Source organism: Salmo salar, chromosome ssa21, assembly GCF_905237065.1.
Source record: "Salmo salar chromosome ssa21, Ssal_v3.1, whole genome shotgun sequence".
Lineage (NCBI taxonomy): Eukaryota > Metazoa > Chordata > Actinopteri > Salmoniformes > Salmonidae > Salmo > Salmo salar.
In genome coordinates this window covers 9,601,804-9,622,098 of record NC_059462.1, presented here as the reverse complement: position 1 = coordinate 9,622,098, position 20,295 = coordinate 9,601,804, and the positions used below count along the sequence as shown (strand labels likewise).

General features: G+C 42.9%; 1 protein-coding gene across 1 annotated transcript in view; it reads right to left on the bottom strand.

The window, feature by feature from the left end:
• The window catches only part of LOC106581664 (ly6/PLAUR domain-containing protein 1), a 59,913-nt gene extending 54,602 nt beyond the window's left edge, over nucleotides 1-5,311 (bottom strand). The window contains exon 1 of the mRNA XM_014163865.2: nucleotides 5,112-5,311. Within this exon, the coding sequence (XP_014019340.1) occupies nucleotides 5,112-5,160 (49 nt within the window). The 5' untranslated portion in view covers nucleotides 5,161-5,311. The remainder of the gene's footprint in view (nucleotides 1-5,111) is intronic.
• Nucleotides 5,312-20,295: the final 14,984 nt, after the last annotated feature.

The window sequence follows — 20,295 nt, the reverse complement described above, 5'->3', positions numbered from 1 at the left end:
AATACTACCAAACAGTTCAGAAATATATGTGCTGATATGTCCAAACTCTACTACACTCATAGAAAAAAAGGGTTCCAAAAAAAGGTTATTCGGCTGTACCCATAAGATAACCCTTTTTGGTTCCAGGTAGAACTATTTTGGGTTACATGTAGAACCCTCTGGGGAAAGGGTTCTACATAAATCAACATTTGTGGCATGCGCTGAATACAACAGGTGTAGACATTACAGTGGAATGCTTACTTACAAGCCCTTAACCAACAATGCTTTAAGTTAAGAAGCATTTTTTAAGTACTAAGTAAAAAATAGATAAAAGAAAAAAAAAGTAACAAATAATTAAACAGCAGCAGTAAAATAACAAGCAAGGCTATATACAGGGTGTACCGGTACAGAGTCAATGTGCTGGGGCACCGGTTAGTTGAGGTAATATGTACATGTAGGTAGAGTTAAAGTGACTATACGCAGATTATAAACAGAGTAGCAGCAGCGTAAGAGAGGGGTCTGGGTAGCACTTTGATCAGTGGTTCAGGAGTCTTATGGCTTTGGGGGGGTAGAAGCTATTAAGAAGCATTTTGGACCTAGACTTGGCGCTCCGGTACAGCTTGCCATACGGTAGTAGAGAGATCAGTCTATGACTAGGGTGGCTGGAGTCTTTGACAATTTTTATGGCCATCCTCTGACAATGCCTGATATAGGGGTCCTGGATGGCAGGAAGCTTGGCCCCAGTGATGTACTGGGCCATTCGAACTACCCTCTGTAGTGCCTTGCGGTCGGAGGCTGAGCAGTTGCCATACCACTCAGGATGCTCTCGATGGTGCAGCTGTAGAACCTTTTGAAGATCTGAGGACCCATGCCAAATCTTTTCAGTCTCCTGAGGGGGAATAGGCTTTGTCTTGCCATCTCTTCTCGACTGTCTTAGTGTGTTTGGACCATGATAGTTTGCTGGTGATGTGGACACCAAGGAACTTGAAGCTCTCAACCGGTTCCACTACAGCCCTGTCGCTGAGAATGGGGGCAAGCTCGGTCCTCCTTTTCCTGTAGTCCACAATCATCTCCTTTGTCTTGATCACGTTGAGGGGGAGGTTGTTGTCCTGGCACCACACAACCACGTCTCTGACCTCCTCCCTATGGGCTATCTCATCATTGTCGGTAATCAGGCCTACAACAGTTGTGTCATCGGCAAACTTGATGATGGTGTTGGAGTTGTGCCTGGCCATGCAGTCATGAGTGAACAGGGAGGAGACAGGAGGAGACTGAGCACACACCCCTGAGGGGCCCCCGTGTTGAGGATCAGCGTGGCGGATGTGTTCCCTACACTCACCACCTGGGGGCGGCCCGTCAGGAAGTCCAGTATCCAGTTTCAGAGCGAGGTGTTTAGTCCCAGGGTCCTTAGCTTAGTGATGAGCTTTGAGGGCACTATGGTATTGCGTACACGTCCTGGTAATCCATCTGGCCCTGTGGACTTGTGAATGTTGACCTGTTTAAACGTCTTACTTATATTGGCTACGGACAGCGTGATCACACAGTCATCCAGAACAGCTGGTGCTGTCATACATGTTTCAGTGCTACTTGCCTCAAAGCGAGCATAGAAGTAATTTAGCTTGTCTGGTAGGTTCGTGTCACTGGGCAGCTTGTGGCTGTGCTTCCCTTTGTAGTCTGTAATAGTTTGCCCTGCCAGATCCGACGAGCGCCAGAGTCGGTGTAGTACGATTCAATCTTAGTCCTGTATGCCAGTTTGATGGTACGTCGGAGGGCATAGCGGGATTTCTTATAGGATTCTGGGTTAGAGTCCCGCTCCTTGAAAGCGGCAGCTCTACCTTTAAACTCAGTGCGGATGTTGCCTGTAATCCATGGCTTCTGGTTGGGGTATGTACGTATGGTCACTATGGGGATGACGTCATCGATGCACTTATTAATGAAGCCAGTGACGGATGTGGTGTACTCCTCAATGCCATCAGAAGAGTCCTGGAACATATTCCAGTCTGTGCTAGGAAAACAGTCCTGTAGCTTAGCATCTGATCATCTGACCACTTTCTTATTGACCAAGTCACTGGTGCATCCTGCTTTAGTTTTTGCTTGAAAGCAGGAATCACGAGGATAGAATTGTGGTCAGATTTGCCAAATGGAGGGCGAGGGAGAGCTTTGTACACGTTTCTGTGTGGAGTAAAGCTGGTCTAGATTTTTTTTCCCTCTAGTTGCACATTTAACAAGCTGATAGAAATTAGGTATAACTGATTTGTTTCCCTGCATTAAAGTCCCCATCCACTAGGAGTGCCACCTCTGGATGAGCGTTTTCCTGTTTGCTTATGGCCGTATACAGCTCATTGAGTGCGGTCTTAGTGCCAGCATTGGTCTGCGGTGGTATATCGACAGCTACGAAAAATACAGATAAACTCTTGGTAAATAGTGTGGTCTACAGCTTATCATGAGATACTCTACCTCAGGCGAACAAACCCTCGAGACTTCCTTAGATTTCATGCAACAGCAAACAAATAAACATAGACCGCCACCTCTTGTCTTACCAGCCGCTGTTCTATCCTGATGAAAATGCTTAAAACCCACCAGCTGTATGTTAATCACATCGTCGTTCAGCCACGACTCGGTGAAACATAAGATATTACAATTTGTAATGTCCCGTTGGTAGGATATACGTGCTCGTAGTTCGTCTATTTTATTATCGATTGATTGAACATTGGCTAATAAGACCGATGGTAAAGGTAGATTACCCTCTCAGCGACGGATCCTTACAAGGCACCCGGACCGTCGTCCACGATATCTTCATTTTTTCCTCCTGCAAATGACGGGGATGAGGGCCTTGTCGGGTGTCTGGTGTAAATCCTTCCCGTCCGACTCATTGAAGAAGAATTCCTCCAGTACAGGGTGAGTAATCGTTGCCCTGATATCAAGAAGCTCTTTTTGGTCATAAGACACGGTGGCAGAAACATTATGTTCAAAATAAGTTACAAATAACGAAAAGAAAAAAGAAAACACAATAGCACAATTGGTTACGGGATTGTAAAACGGCAGCCATCTCCTTTGGCGCCATTAAATACCAGAACCCATTAAGTTCTAATTGGAACCAAAAAGGGTTCTAATTGGAACCAAAAAGGGTTCTTCAAAGGGGTCTTCTATGGGGACTAGAAGAAGAACCCTTTTAGGTGAATGCATGTAGGCATACCTTTTCATAATATGATTCATAGCTGATTAAGAAATTAAGGGACAATCTTATTGATGGACAGTGGCGGAAAAAGTACCCAACTGTCATACTTGAGTAAAAGTAAAGATACCTTAATAGAAAATGACTCAAGTAAAAGTCACCCAGTAAAATTCTACTTGAGTAAAAGTATTTGGTTTAAAATATACTTATGTATCAAAAGTATTAATCATTTCAAATTCCTTACATTAAGCAAACCAGATGGCACCTTTTTTTATGGAAAGCAACAGGCACACTCCAACATTTAAACATCATTTACAAACGAAGCATGTGTTTAGGCAATATGGATGACCAGGGATGTTCAGTTGATAAGTGTGTGAATTGAAATATTTTCCTGTCCAGCCAAGCATTCAAAATGTAACAAGTACTTTTGGGTGTCATAGAAAAATGTAAAAAGTACAATATTTTCTTAAGTAATGTAGTGAAGTAAAAGTAGTCAAAAATATGTAAAGTAAAGTACAGATACCCCAAAAATAAGTAGTTTTTGGGGTATCTGTACATTTACTTAAGTACTTTACACCACTGTTGATGAATAGATAATGGTGATAATGTGAAAGTGGCTTATTAGAGTTGACAAGATTCCTGAATTACTTATCTGTAGCTGCAATTACTGTGGTTAAGTCATATAATCATAAAGTATGCGTTGTAATTCACCAAAACCATATACCTTGGCACCGGCAGACACGGAAAGAAACATTTACCTGATGCACTGTGCATGTTGAAGAATGTGCTCCCCTGACAGATCATCAGATATTACAACATGGTAGATGCAAATACGATTTTTCATCACGAGTGTAAGAAAGCCCTGTCAGACCTTATTCAACTTGAAAATGGACCTGAATAAAATCAAAATGCAGACTATTCACTTTCTACCAACTACGACACAGAGAGCAACTAAATCCATCATCAGTTGAGTAGTGACTCAAAGAAAGAGAACAAGAATGACTGCACAATCAGTACTGCTTTGTTCCCTGGGTGCCGAAGACATGGATGTCGATTATGGCAGCCCCCCGCAACTCTCTGATTAAGAGGGGTTGGGTTAAATGCGCAAGACACATTTCAGTTGAATGCATTCAGTTATAAAACTGACTAGGTATCCCCCTTTCCGTCATCCAGTGTGCAACAGTAGCCAATACCCAATCCAAATGTCACATATTCTGGAGTTCTGCTTGGGTACATCTTAAACTGTTAGTAAATGGCAGACAGTAGGCAAAATGTAATGTCACTGTACATGGGGATTTCTCCACTAAATCAGTCAAACCAGCTTCCAGGGATAAATCAAACAACATTCTTGCCAGGCAGACAGAAATATTTCATATGTAGCACAGCGCACTTCTATTAGCATTAAACTCCTGTATTTGTGAGCAAAACACATTCATATGTTGAACTACCCGCAATCTACTCTCAAACAAAACAAATACACCATAATATACACATCAGGTTCAATCTACGGGTAGTTTACCCTTATTTATGAAACATTTTCGAACAATTCGTTTCCATCTGAAATCAAGCCCGTCTGGTTCTCTTCACATCCACAAGCTGGTGTGAAAAAATATTTTGCGTTCACACAACAAACGTTCCAAACCGTGCGTAAAGACGCAGTAGGAAATGTTACAAAATAGTACCGAAAAGTTTGCTACTATAACGGGTTCAACGGATGACCCCCAAATGTTTTTTCCATTAACAAATAACCAAGTATCATTGCCTGCACTGTATGGTAGGCTACTGGCCATCAATTACCCACCCTGAGCTTCTCTTCCTCTCCAAATATTGTTAGATCGTTAAACAAACAATTAGTACAATGATGTTATTACAAATAATTTAGGTAGGTTAGCTATTGTGTTCCAAAATTGCAAGAGGCGCTTGGCATTGCAATTAACACATCCCGTGGGTAACATACCTGACTTGAGCATAAACCAGAACAAACTTGTGTAAGTGAGCAACCGCATTCTCTCGCTGGTGTCACTTGGTAAGAAAACATTAGACCTGGCAAAGTTGAGAGGAGCTCAGAGTTAGAGTTCATACATGGATCCGATGAACGTCCATGGTAGCCTCCTATACACGTCCAGCGCTGGAAACCTCTGATTTTAAGGGGACACGCTCTTTTCACTCCATTTCATGCGGTGCCACACGTCACGATGGGCGTGGGTTTCAAAGTGCAAGGACTGTCCGGTGCGCGTTTACGTTCAACCGAGAACCCTCTGACTGGGCGGTCGTTCCTAAATTCTTCACCGACATCATTATGGTGGTTTTGCTTTATGGTTTACTGTTGCACTTTTAATATTAGTACACAATTCAGGTTTATTTGAACTAACGATAGCTACCAAGTGGCTGGACTCGTTTTCCCAAAAGTGAACGATGTGTAACATCATGTTTTGCATGCGAGCCAACCAACAACGTCAATGCTGCTATCAAGCCAATCTACTAAATTTACCTGAATGAAATACATGAAACTGATCATGACTATATTTAATCTAATTTTACTGCAATTGGTTAGTCAACATGCAGTAATATACTGAACAAAAATAAACGCTACACGCAACAATTTCAAAGATTTTACTGAGTTACAGTTTGTATAAGGAAATCAGTTCAATGAAAGAAAGAAATTAGGCCCTAATCTATGGATTTCACATGACTGGCTATACAGATATGCATCTGTTGGTCACATATACCTTTAAAAAGGGTAAGGGCATGGATCAGAAAACCAGTCAGTATCTGGTGTGACCACCATTTCCCTCATGCAGTGCAACACATCTCCTTTGCCTAGAGTTGATCTGGTTGTTGATTGTGGCCGGTGGAATGTTGTCCCACTCCTCTTCCACGGCTGTGCAAAGTTGATGGATATTGGCGGGAACTGGAACACGCTGTCATACATGTAGTCCAGAGCATCCTAAACATGCTCAATGGGTGACATGTCTGGTGAGTATACAGATCATTGCGAAATGGAGCCGTGGATTATCATGCTGAAACATGAGATGATGGCGGCAGATGAATGGCACGACAATGGGCACCCCAAAAAAATAAATTTGCCCACACTACAGAGGGCTACGTCGTTCTGCTAATACAGGCCCAGTGCACTACTTTTGTGGAAATAGATTTTTTCTAATATACAGTATATATATATATTTTTCAGATTCATATTTTCAGGAGGTGCTGCAGCACCCTCAGCACCCTTGTTACCCATGGTGGCTATGCACATGTAACCGATGTGAAATGGCTAGCTAGTTAGCGTGGTGCGTGCTAATAGCGTTTCAATCGGGAACGTCACTCGCTCTGAGACCTTGAAGTAGTTGTTCCCTTTGTTCTGCAAGGGCCTCCCACGAGAGAGGTCAGGCAGGCGGGCTCAGAGTCAGGACAGGCAAGGGTCAAAACCAGGAGTGCAAGAAAAAAGAGAAACTGTGGAAAAGCAGGAGCTGAGACAAACCGCTGGTTGACTTGACGAACTGGCAACAGACAAACAGAGAACATGAGTTATGTACCCAGGGGATAATGGGAAAGATGGGTGACACCTGGAGGGGGGTGGAGACAAGCACAAGGACAGGTGAAACAGATCAGGGCGTGACAAAATTTTTAAAATCCAGCCGTCTTTAATATGACGTTCAGGAAGAAAATGTTTTCAATAGTTGTTTTTAATTCATAAAAAAAAATATTCATTGGAATAGATTATTGGAATAAAATATAACTAATAGCATTAAATGACATTGGAATACCATTTAATAACAATAACTTAACTAATTAACTCAAGTGTAACATTGATGTGGCAACTCTCTTATGCTCTGCTATTGCACAATGCTAATTTGTACATAGGTCACAAATAAAGCTATCCCCGGTAAATTTGCAGCCCAACTCATGAGTCCACCACTGCACAGCTCACACCTAATCCAGTCCGCAACTGTGACTGAAAACAGGGGGAGAGATAACAATTGAAAAGCTCTCTCTTTAAAACGTAGCTAGCTATCTAGCGTAGCATCCCGTATTATCAGCATATTCAAAAGCATTTAAAAAATATATTACCTTCAACAGTGTTATGTTGTAATCAAGCCATCAATGTTTTGTGATTATTGATTATTATTGATTATGTTAGCTAACGGGTTAGCAATTAGCATGTTTAACATTTCAGTGGAAATACTATATTTTTGTCCACATATTGTGATGACACAGAGGAACTTTCTTTTTAGCAAGAGCAGTGGCAGCCAAGGAAAGTGTTGGAAAAATACATTTGTGACATCTTGTGGTCGTAATGTTAATCATTGTCGTGTTTAATCAGAAAAATCAGAATTTTTTATCCTTTATTTAACTAGGCAAGTCAGTTAAGAACACATTCTTACTTACAATGACAGCCTAGGAACAGTGGGTTAACTTACTTCCGGCGCCGACAAAGATGGCCGCCTCGCTTTGCGTTCCTAGGAAACTATGCAGTATTTTGCTTTTTTATGTGTTATTTCTTACATTGTTACCCCAGGTAATCTTAGGTTTTACTACATACAGTCGGTAGGAACTATTGGATATAAGAGCAACGTAAACTCACCAACATTACAACCAGAAATACGACTTTCCCAAAGCGGATCCTCTGTTTGGCCCACCACCCAGGACAATAGATCGGATCCCAGCCGGCGAGCCAAAACAACGGTGCCGCAGAAGAAGGGGCAGACGGAGCGGTCTTCTTACTTACAATGACAGCCTAGGAACAGTGGGTTAACTTACTTCCGGCGCCGACAAAGATGGCCGCCTCGCTTTGCGTTCCTAGGAAACTATGCAGTATTTTGCTTTTTTATGTGTTATTTGTTACATTGTTACCCCAGGTAATCTTAGGTTTTACTACATACAGTCGGTAGGAACTATTTGATATAAGAGCAACGTAAACTCACCAACATTACAACCAGAAATACGACTTTCCCAAAGCGGACCCTCTGTTTGGCCCACCACCCAGGACAATAGATCGGATCCCAGCCGGCGAGCCAAAACAACGGTGCCGCAGAAGAAGGGGCAGACGGAGCGGTCTTCTGGTCAGGCTCCGTAGACGGGCACATCGTGCACCGCTCCCGAGCATACTACTCACCAATGTCCAGTCTCTTGACAACAAGGTAGACGAAATCCGAGCAAGGGTAGCATTCCAGAGAGACATCCGAGCCTGTAACGTTCTTTGTTTCACGGAAACATGACTCACACGAGACACGCTATCTGAGTCGGTACAGCCACCTGGTTTCTTCACGCATCGCGCCGACAGAAACAAGCATCTCTCTGGTAAGAAGAAGGGTGGGGGTGTATGCCTTATGATTAACGAGACGTGGTGTGATCATAACAACATACAGGAACTCAAGTAATTTTGTTCACCTGACTTAGAATTCCTCACTATCAAATGCCGACCGCATTATCTACCAAGAGAATTCTCTTCGATTATAATCACAGCGGTGTATATCCCCCCCCAAGCAGACACATCGACGGCCCTGAAAGAACTTCATTGGACTCTATGTAAACTGGAAACCACATATCCTGAGGCTGCATTTATTGTAGCCGGGGATTTTAACAAGGCTAATCTGAAAACAAGGCTCCCCAAATTCTATCAGCATTTCGGTTGTGCTACCAGGGTGGGCAAAACCCTAGACCACTGTTATTCTAACTTCCGCGATGCATATAAGGCCCTCCCCCGCCCTCCCTTTGGAAAAGCTGACCACGACTCCATTTTGCTGCTCCCAGCCTATAGACAGAAACTAAAACAGGAAGCTCCAGCCCTCAGGTCTGTTCAACGCTGGTCCGACCAATTGGATTCCACGCTTCAAGATTGCTTCGATCACGTGGACTGGGATATGTTCCGCATTGCTGCGAACAACAACATTGGCGAATACGCTGACTCGGTGTGCGAGTTCATTAACAAGTGCATCGGTGATGTCGTACCAACAGCGTCTATTAAAACATTCCCCAACCAGAAACCGTGGATTGATGGCAGCATTCGCGCAAAACTGAACACGCGAACAACTGCTTTTAATCAGGGCAAAGTGACTGGAAACATGACTGAATATAAACAGTGTAGCTATTCCCTCCACAAGGCAATCAAACAAGCTAAGTGTCAGTACAGAGACAAAGTGGAGTCGCAATTCAACGGCTCAGACACGAGAGGTATGTGGCAGGGTCTACAGTCAATCACGGACTACAAAAGAAAAATCAACCCGTCGCGGATCACGATGCCTTGCTCCCAGACAGACTAAACAAGTTTTTTGCTCGCTTTGAGGACAATACAGTGCCACTAACACGACCCGCTACCAAAACCTGCGGGCTCTCCTTCACTGCAGCCAATGTGAGTAAAACATTTAAACGTGTTAACCCTCGCAAGGATGCAGGCCCAGACGGCATCCCCGGCCACGTCCGCAGAGCATGCGCAGACCAGCTGGCTGGTGTGTTTACAGACATATTCGATCAATCCTTATCCCAGTCTGCTGTCCCCACATGCTTCAAGAGGGCCACCATTGTTCCTGTTCCCAAGAAAGCTAAGGTAACGAGGCCAAATGACTACCGCCCTGTAGCACTCACTTCCGTCATCATGAAGTGCTTTGAGAGACTAGTCAAGGACCATATCACCTCCACCCTACCTGACACCCTAGAGCCACTCCAATTTGCTTACCGACCCAATAGGTCCACAGATGACGCAATCGCCATCACACTGCACACTGCCCTAACCCATCTGGACAAGAGGAATACCTATGTAAGAATGCTTTTCATCGATTACAGCTCAGCATTTAACACCATAGTACCCTCCAAATTCGTCATTAAGCTTGAGACCCTGGGTCTCGACCCCGCCCTGTGCAACTGGGTCCTGGACTTCCTGATGGGCCGCCCCCAGGTGGTGAGGGTAGGTAACAACATCACCCCGCTGATCCTCAACACTGGGTCCCCACAAGGGTGCGTTCTCAGCCCTCTTCTGTACTCCCTGTTCACCCACGACTGAGTGGCCATGCACGCATCCAACTCAATCATCAAGTTTGCAGACGACACTACAGTGGTAGGCTTGATTACGAACAATGACGAGACGGCCTACAGGGAGGAGGTGAGGGCCCTCGGAGTGTGGTGCCAAGAAAATAACCTCGCACTCAATGTCAACAAAACAAAAGAGATGATCGTGGACTTCAGGAAACAGCCGAGGGATCAGCCCGCTATCTACATTGACAAGACAGTAGTGGAGAGGGTGGAGAGTTTTAAGTTCCTCGGCCTACACATCATGGACAAACTGAAATGGTCCACCCACACAGACAGCGTGGTGAAGAAGGCGCAGCAGCGCCTCTTCAACCTCAGGAGGCTGAAGAAATTCGGCTTGTCACCAAAAACACTCAAACTTTTACAGATGAACAATCGAGAGCATCCTGTCGGGCTGTATCACCGCCTGGTACGGCAGCTGCTCCGCACATAACCGGAAGGCTCTCCAGAGGCTAGTTAGGTCTGCTCAATGCATCATCGGGTGCAAACTACCTACCCTCCAGGACACCTACACCACCCGATGTCACAGGAAGGCCAAAAAGATCATCAAGGACAGCAACCACCTGAGCCACTGCCTGTTCACCCCGCTAACATCCAGAAGGCGAGGTCAGTACAGGTGCATCAAAGCTGGAACCGAGAGACTGAAAAACAGCTTCTATCTCAAGGCCATCAGACTGTTAAACAGCCATCACTAACATTGAGTGGTTGCTGCCAACATACTGACTCAACTCAAGCCACTTTAATAATGGGAAAATTGATGTAATCAATTAATCACTTGCCACTTTATGTTATTTATATTAGATAATGTTTACATAACCTACATTATTAATCTCATATGTATATACTGTACGCCGTATCATCTACTGCATCTTGCCATCTTGATGTAATTAGATGTATCACTAGCCACTTTAAACAATGCTACTTTATATAATGTTTTCATAACCTACATTACTCATCTCATATGTATATACTGTACTCTATACCATTACTGCATCTTGCCATCTTGATGTAATTAGATGTATCACTAGCCACTTTAAACAATGCTACTTTATATAATGTTTTCATAACCTACATTACTCATCTCATATGTATATACTGTACTCTATACCATCTACTGCATCTTGCCATCCTGATGTAATGTATCACTAGCCACCTTAAACAATGCTGTTTTATATGTTTCATACCCTACAATAATCATCTCATATGTATATACTGTACTCCATACCATCTATTACATCTTGCCTATGCCGTTCAGCCATCACTCATTTATATATTTTTATGTACATATTCGTATTCATTCCTTTACACTTGTGTACAAGGTAGTTGTTGTGGAATTGGTAGATTACTTGTTAGATTTTGCTGCATAGTCGGAACTAGAAGCACAAGCATTTCGCTACACTTGCATTAACACCTGCTAACCATGTGTATGTGACAAATACATTTGATTTGATTTGATTTAACTGCCTTGATCAGGGGCAGAATGACAGATTTTTACCTTGTCAGCTCAGGGATTTGATCTAGCAACCTTTTGGTTTTTATTTATTTTTATTTTACCTTTATTTAACTAGGCAAGTCAGTTAAGAACAAATTCTTATTTTCAATGACGGCCTAGGAACAGTGGGTTAACTGCCTTGTTTAGGGGCAGAACGGCAAATTTGTACCTTGTCAGCTCGGGGATTTGGTCTTGCAACCTTTCGCTTACTGGCCCAATGCTTTAACCACCAGGCTACGCTGCCGCCCCATTTTGTGTTACAGCCTGAATTAAAATTATCAAAATCTCAAAGTTAAAAGTGAACTATTGCGAGATCATCAACCTCTGCCATATTGACACATTGATACAACGTGATCCATTGCTGGCCATTGTTCTTTCACACCGAGGATGGTTGATTGTCGAAGGGGAGATTGTTGGAAAGATTTTTCAAATAGCTTACTGTGAGGAACTATAGTTTTAATATATTATCATTTGCAATGGATGTAAAAAAATAAACACTTTTCTACATTTCCGCGCTGCAGGCCAATTACTTCTATGCGTGCTCAGCCGGACGCACTCCCTCAACATTATCAGGACAGAGAAACCAGACATATGCTCATTGCTCACATGCATTCAAAACAAAAGACAATGAAAACATTTACAAATCTCCTAAATGATGGTTATGAAATAAACCAAAACTTGTTTTGTTGTGAACTCTGCAAACAATGTTTCCACTCCAAGAATGAGAACGATAAATGACTAATTAATACATGCATTAACAGAAATTAATTTAACCAAATGACTGGGATTAACAGTACATTTACAGTGCCTTCAGAAAGTATTCACACCCCTTGTCTTTTTCCACATTTTGTGTTACAGCCTGAATTTAAAATGGATTACATTTAGATTTTGTGGCCTATACACAATACCCCATAATGTCAAAATGGAATTATGGTTTTCGAAAGTTCTACAAATTAATTAAAAATGAAAAGTTGAAATATCTTGAGCTAGTAAGTATTTAGACCCTTTGTTGTGGCAAGCTTAAGTAAATGTAGGAGTAAGAATTTGCTTAACATGTCACATAATAAGTTGCATAGACTCACTCTGTGTGCAATAATAGAGTTTAACATGCGTTTTTAATGACTACCTTCCTGTACCCTACACATACAATCTGTAAGATCCCTCAGTTGAGCAGCAAATTTTAAACAGATTCAACAACAAAGACCATGGAGGTTTTCCAATTTATCGCAAAGAAGGGCGCCTATTGGTAAATGGGTAAAAATAAAAAAGCAGATATTGAATATCCCTTTCAGCATGGTGAAGTTATTAATTACACTTTGGATGGTGTATCAATACACCCAGTCACTTCAAAGATACAGATGTCCTTCCTAACTCAGTTGCCGGAGAGGAAGGAAACCGCTCAGGGATTTTCACCAGGCCAATGGTGGTTTTAAAACAGTTACAGTTTAATGGCTGTGATAGGAGAAAACTGAGGATGGATCAACAAAAGTGTAGTTACTCCACAATACCAACCTGAATGACAGAGTGAAAAGAAGCCTGTACAGAATAATACATGTTTGAAAACATGCATCCTGTTTGCAATAAGGCACTAAAGTAAAACTTCCAAAAATTTGGCAAAGAAATTCACTTTATGTCCTGAACAGACAGAGTAAAAACTGGTTTAGTCTGCCTTTCACCAGACACAGGGAGATGAGTTTATCTTTCAGCAGGATAGCCTAAAACACAAGGAATGCAGTCTGTAACACAGCGAAATGTGGAATTAGTCAGTGGGTATGAATACTTTCTGAAGGCACTGTAATACTAGTGAAATACAGTACATTCGGAAAGTGTTCAGACCCCTTGACTTTTTCCACATTTTGGTACATTACAACCTTATTCTAAAATGGATTAAATAATTTCCCCCCCTCATCAATCCTCACACAATACCCCATAATGACAAAGCAAAAAAAGTTAAGACATTTTTGCTAATTTATAAAAAATATAAAAATGAAATCTAATTTACATAAGTACTCAGACACTTTATTCAGTACTTTGTTGAAGCACCTTTGGCAGTGAATACAGCCTCGAGTCTTCTTAGGTATGATGCTCCAAGCTTGGCACAACTGTATTTGGTCTGTTTCTCCCATTCTTCTCTGAAGATCCTCTCAAGCTCTAGCAGGTTGTATGGGGAACATCACAGCACATCTATTTTCAGTTCTCTCCAGAGACCTGAACCTATTCAATCGGGTTCAAGTCTGGGCTCCCGAAGCCAATGCTGTGTTGTCTTGGTTGTGTGCTTAGGGTTGTTGTCCTGTTGGAAGTTGAACCTTTGCCCAGTCTGAGGTCCTGAGCGCTCTGGAGCAGGTTTTCATCCAGGATCTCTCTGTACTTTGCTCTGTTCATCTTTCCCTCGATCCTGACTATGCTCCCAGTCCCTGCAGTTGAAAAACATCCCCACAGCATGATGCTGTCACCATCATGCTTCAACATAGGGATGGTGCCAGGGTTCCTCCAGACGTGACGCTTGGCATTCAAAGAGTTCAATCTTGTTTTCATCAGACCAGGGAATCTTGAAACTCTGGAGCTCTGTCAGAGTGACCATCGGGTTCTCCCCCGATTGCTCAATTTGGCCGGGCGGCCAGCTCTAGGAAGAGTCTTGGTGGTTCCAAACTTCTTCCATTTAAGAAATGGAGGCCACTGTGTTCAAGGGGACCTTCAATGCTACATTTTTTCCCCCCAGATCTGTGCCTCACCACAATCCTCTCTCGGAGCTCTACGGACAATTCCTTCAACATCATGGCTTGGTTTTTCCTCTGACATGCACTGTCAACTGTAGGACCGTATACAGACAGGTGTGTGCCTGTCCAAATCATGTCCAATTGAATTTACCACAGGTGGACTCCACCTGTTTTCAATTTGTTATTATGGGGTGTGCAAGTGTGTAGCTTGATGAGAATGTATTTGTATTTAATCCATTTTAGAATAAGGCAGTAATGTAACAAAATGTGGAAAAAGTCAATGGGTCTGAATACTTTCTGAATGCTCTCTCTCTCTCTCTCTCTCTCTCTCTCTCTCTCTCTCTCTCTCTCTCTCTCTCTCTCTCTCTCTCTCTCTCTCTCTCTCTCTCTCTCTCTCTCTCTCTCTCTCTCTCTCTATATATATATATATATATATATATATATATATATATATATATATATATATAATGGTGTGAAATGGACAGTAAATGAATAGAAAAGGTGTGTACAGCAGTAGTTATATAAGACGAACGTTGACTAGAATACAGTATAGACGAATGAAGTGGGTAAAACAGTATGTAAAAATTGACCAATGTTGAATGACTATGTACATAGGACAGCAGTCTCTAAGGTGCAGGGTAGGGTACCGAGTGGTAAAGTAGCTGGCTAGTAAAAGTGACTAAGTTTCAGGGCAGGGTACACTAGGCTAATGCTGACTATTTGAGGTGGCAAGTAGCCTGGTGGTTAGAGCATTTGACTAGTAACTGAAAGGTTGCAAGATCAAATCCCTGAGCTGACAAGGTAAAAATCTGTTGTTCTGACCCTGAACAAGGCAGTTAACCCACTGTTCCTAGGCCATCATTGAACATAAGAATTTGTTATTAACTGACTTGCCTAGTTAAACAAAGAAAAAATAAATGTAACAATCTGATGGCCTCGAGAAAGAAGTGTTTTTTGCAGTTTCTCGGTCTCAGCTTTGATGCACCCGTATGGTCTCCGCCTTCTGGCTTAGGTGTCTTGTAGAGCAGGTAGTGTGCCACCAGTGATGCGTTGGGCCTGGAGAGCGCTGCGGGTTGCACACGGTGCAATTGCTGTATCAGGCGGTGGGTGATTCAGCCCGACAGGATGCTATCAATGGTGCATCTGTAGAAGTTTGTGAGGGTCTAAGGGGCCAAGCCAAATTTCTTCAGCCTCCTGAGGTTGAACAGGTGCTGTTGGGCCTTCTTCACCACACTGTCTGTGTGAATGGACCATTTCACGTTGTCAGTGATGTGCACACTGAGGAACTTGAAGCTTTTCACCCTCTCCACTGTGGCCCTGTCGATGTGGATAAGGATGTGCTCTCTCTGCTCTCTCCTGAAGTCCACGATTAGCTCCTTCGATTTGTTGATGTTGAGGGAGAGGTTATTTTCCTGGCACCACTCCGCCGGGGCCCTCACCTCCTCCCTGTAGGCTGTCTCGTCATTGTTGGTAATCAGGACTACCACTGTTGTGTCGTCAGCAATCTTGATGATTGAGTTGGAGACGTGCTTGGCCAAGCAGTCATGGGGGAACAGGGAGTACCCTTGTAGGGCCCTCGTGTAGGGGATCAGCGTGGCGGCGGTGTTGTTGCCTACCTTCATCACCGGGGGTCGGCCTGTCGGGAACGCGGCAATAGTCATTTAGTTCAGCTACCTTTCCTTTCTTGGTTACAGGAACAATGGTGGACATCTTGATGCCAGTGGGGACAACAGACTGGGATAGGGAGAGTGAATATATCCGTAAACACTCCGCCAGCTTGTCTGCACATGCTATGTGGACACGGCTTGGAATGCTGTCTGGGCCGGCAGCCTTGCGAAGGTTAACACACTTAAGTGTCTTTCTCACATCGGCCATGGAAAACAAGAGCTCACAGTCTTTGTGAGTGGCGGTGGCCCGCATCTTCGGCTCAGTGTTTTCCTCGAAGCGAGCAAAGAAGGTGTTTAGCTTGTCCAGTAGCGAGGTGTTGGTGTCTGCGACTTGGCTGACTTTCCCTTCATAATCTGTCATTGTTTGGAGTCCCTGCCACATACATCTTGTGTCTGAGATGTTGAATTGCGACTCCACTTTGCATTCTGTTGTTTTGCCTCTGTTTGTACACGTCCATGTTCCCAGTCAACTGAGCATGTTTAAATACGTTGGTTCGGACTTTCAGTTTTGCGCGAATGCTGCCATCTATCCACGGTTTATGGTTTGGATAAGTTCTAATCGTCACAGTGAGAACAACATCCTCTACTCACTTCCTGATGAACTCAGTCACAGAGTCAGTGTATACGTCTATACTATTTTCAGAGACAAACCAGAACATTTCGATTGGTCAGACCAACGTTGAACAGTCCTTACCATGGGTACTTCCTGTTTAAGTTTCTGCCTGTAGGAGGGGAGTAGAGAAATGGAGGTGTGATCTGATGAGGGTGGGGAAGGTCCTTGTAGCCATCCCGGAAGGGCGAGTAGCAATGGTCAAGAGTGCTCGATGCGTGAGTAGAACATGAGATGTGTTGATAGAACTTCGGTAGATTTTACCTCAGATTTCTTTTATTAAACAATATTAATTTATCTACACAATAACTTCAACTATCAAAAACAGACTTTTATCCATCTGAAGAAATCTATGATGTGTATGATATGGTACATAAGCTGTATGGTGTCCCTTTTGCCCTCAGAACAGCCTCGATTCGTCGGGGCATGGACTACAAAGGGTCCATAGGGATGCTGGCCCATGTTGACGCCAATGTATCAAATGCCGAATGCGCCGAATACCGTGAAATGCTTACTTACAAGCCCTTAACCAACAATGCAATTCAAGAAATAGAGTTAAGATAATATTTACTAAATAAACTAAAGTCAAAAATAAAAAGTAACACAATAAAATAACAATAACGAGAATATATACAAGGGGTACCGGTACCGGTTAGTCGAGGTAGTTAGTCCCACAGTTCAATCGAGTACAGGCTTAACTGAATGACAAGAGACAGTATATAATAAGGAATTTTATTGAATAGTTTGGGGTAGGCCTCGTCTCTGAGGAATGCTCCTCAGAGTCAGATGCTGATGACAGGTTGCCCTATGCTGGGCAGCTGGAATCGAAACCCCCCCCGCTGGGGGAAAGGTGTTCCAATGTCGGGCCTTAAGGTTATTATGCTGGTGGTAGTGGGGAAGTGGAAGGTCATTGGAAGACTGTTGCTGCAAAACAACAAGTGGGAGACAAGGTTTGAGTTGACATATAAATACTCCTCTAGATTCATGCCCATTGCTTGAAAGAAAGGATAGTGATTATTGCATGAGTGAGCCAATTGGTTAGTCAGCAACCATGGTAGAATTGCATAACTGTGCCATGCTCATAGGCTGCAGTCTATTATGTGAATGACATTCCACACGCTTGCTAATAGGAAGGAAGAGAGACGTGATTCTAAGCTGACGAGGTAACATTATAGACACTACCATACAAATACCAGCTATGCTGATGAGTGAAATAGGAAGTCATGTAAATTATGAGTTTACGAGATTAATGAAAAGTGACAATCCATTCAGACCAGCCTTACTGACTTGAACTTCCGTAACTACACTGAACAAAAATATAAACGTAACATATAAAGCGTTGGTCCCATGTTTCATGAGCTGAAATAAAAAATCTCAGAAATGTTCCATATGCACTAAAAGCTTATTTCTCACATTTCAAGAAGCTGATTAAACAGCATGATTGTTACACAGGTGCACATTGTGTTGGGGACAATAAAAGGCCACACTAAAATGTGCAGTTTTGTCACACAACCCAATGCCACAGATGTCTCAAGTTGAGGGAATGTGCAATTGGCATGCTGACTGCAAGAATGTTCACTAATAATGTTGCCAGAGAATTGAATGTAAATTTCTCTACCATAAGCCACCTTTAACGTTGTTTTAGAGAATTTGGTAGTACGTCTAACCGGCCTCTCAACCGCAGACCATGTGTATGGTGTTGTGTGGGCGAGCGGTTTGGTATGGCGGTGGGATTATGGTATGGGCAGGTATAAGCTACGGACAACAAACACAATTGCATTTTATCGATGGCAATTTGAATGCACAGAAATACCATGATGAGATCCAGAGGCCCATTGCGAGGCCCATTTTTTTTAGGAATCTGTGACCTGCAGATGCATATCTGTATTCCCAGTCATGTCAAAGCCATAGATTAGGGCCTAATTAATTTTTTGAAATTGACTGATTTCCTTTGAACTGTGCCTCAGTAAAATCTTAGAAATTTTTGCATGTTGCGTTTATATTTTTGTTCAGTATACAGTACCAACTATACAGTAGCAACAATTGTAATGGGTATTTACCAACGTTTTGGCATCACTGTGCCTTGTGCCTTCCTCAGACCCTGGGTATTTACGTATTTACATTGGTAAATACCCATTAAATTGCTGGGAGATTATACATGGAGTGTGCGACTTTATTTTGATAGTTTATTGACCGTTAGTCAGCACCTTCAACACAAACTGTTATTCTGGGTGTGCACCGGCTCATGTTTTTTTTTATTTAAAAGTAATTCAAAAGTTTACATTGTAGAATAATAGTGAAGACATCAAAACTATGAAATAACACATATGGAATCATGTAGAAAGCAAAAAAGTGTTAAACAAATTCTTCAAAGTACCCACCCTTTGCCTTAAAATTGTTCTGTTGCAATGAACAGTCATTCTGATTGAATATAAATGGGAAAAGATGGCACGAGACGACGCAACTAGACATAGTGCCTGACTAATGTGATTCACCTAGTGTGCGATATGCTGACACTAGGCCTATGAGTCAGGCCCCCTAAAGATGAACCAGTTATCCGTAACCTAAAACCGATTAACTGCAAACTACTAGCCTAAAAATTCCCCCAGATGTACATTGATGGGAAGCGTCTGTAGTAAAACCATACTCAGAGCCAACCGTCTTAAACTAGGGGTGTCAAACTCATTCCACCGAGGGCCGAGTGTCTGCGAGTTTTTACTTTCAATTAAGACCTATCAATCAAATGTATTTATAAAGCCCTTTTTACATCAGCAGATGTCACAAAGTGTTATACAGAAACTCAGTCTAAAACCCCAAACAGCAAGCAATGCAGATGTAGAAGCACGGTGGCTAGGAAAAACTCCCTAGAAAGGCAGGAAGCTAGGAAGAAACCTAGAGAGGGACCAGGCTCTGAGGGGTGGCCAGTCCTCTTCTGGCTGTGCCGAGAGGAGATTATAAGAGTACATGGCCATTAATCACAGTGGTTGTAGAGGATGAAACAGGTCAGCACCTCAAGAGTAAATGTCAGTTGGCTTTTCATAGACAACCAGGTGAGGGGAGTTCCTTACTAATTAGTGACCATTATTCAAGTACAAGGGAAGAGTGAAAACCTGCAGACACTTGGCCCTCCATGGAATGAGTTTGGCACATGTGGTCTAACCCATAATGAGATCTGAAATCAGGCGATATTGCAACATGATCATAGAAACTGTGGGACCAGCCGTAAAAAAGGCACTTGAGTAAAGGTGTTATAAGAAACTGAGTGCTACCCAAACCCGTGCAGGTGCCAGATGAGCGGTAACAGTATAGGAAACAGAGTGGTGAACCCATTGCCACGTAGCCTTAATTTGCAAGGTGGTGGCTATGGGACCAAACCGTTGTTAGTAGGGCAGGATGTTTGAAGCATGCATAAAGAAGCATTTCCCCCAGATCAGTTCGGCAAGGTGTCACCTGTTCTTAAGGGACTGAACCTCCACCTGTAACAAATTGTTAGAATAATGACAAAACCGTGAAATTGAATTAGTAAACTATGCGCAACGTAACTGAAGCTGTAAGCCACCGCTCTTAATTGACATATTACTGTCGATGACCACCCTGCCACATACAGTAGTTTGCTGCTGAAGAATATC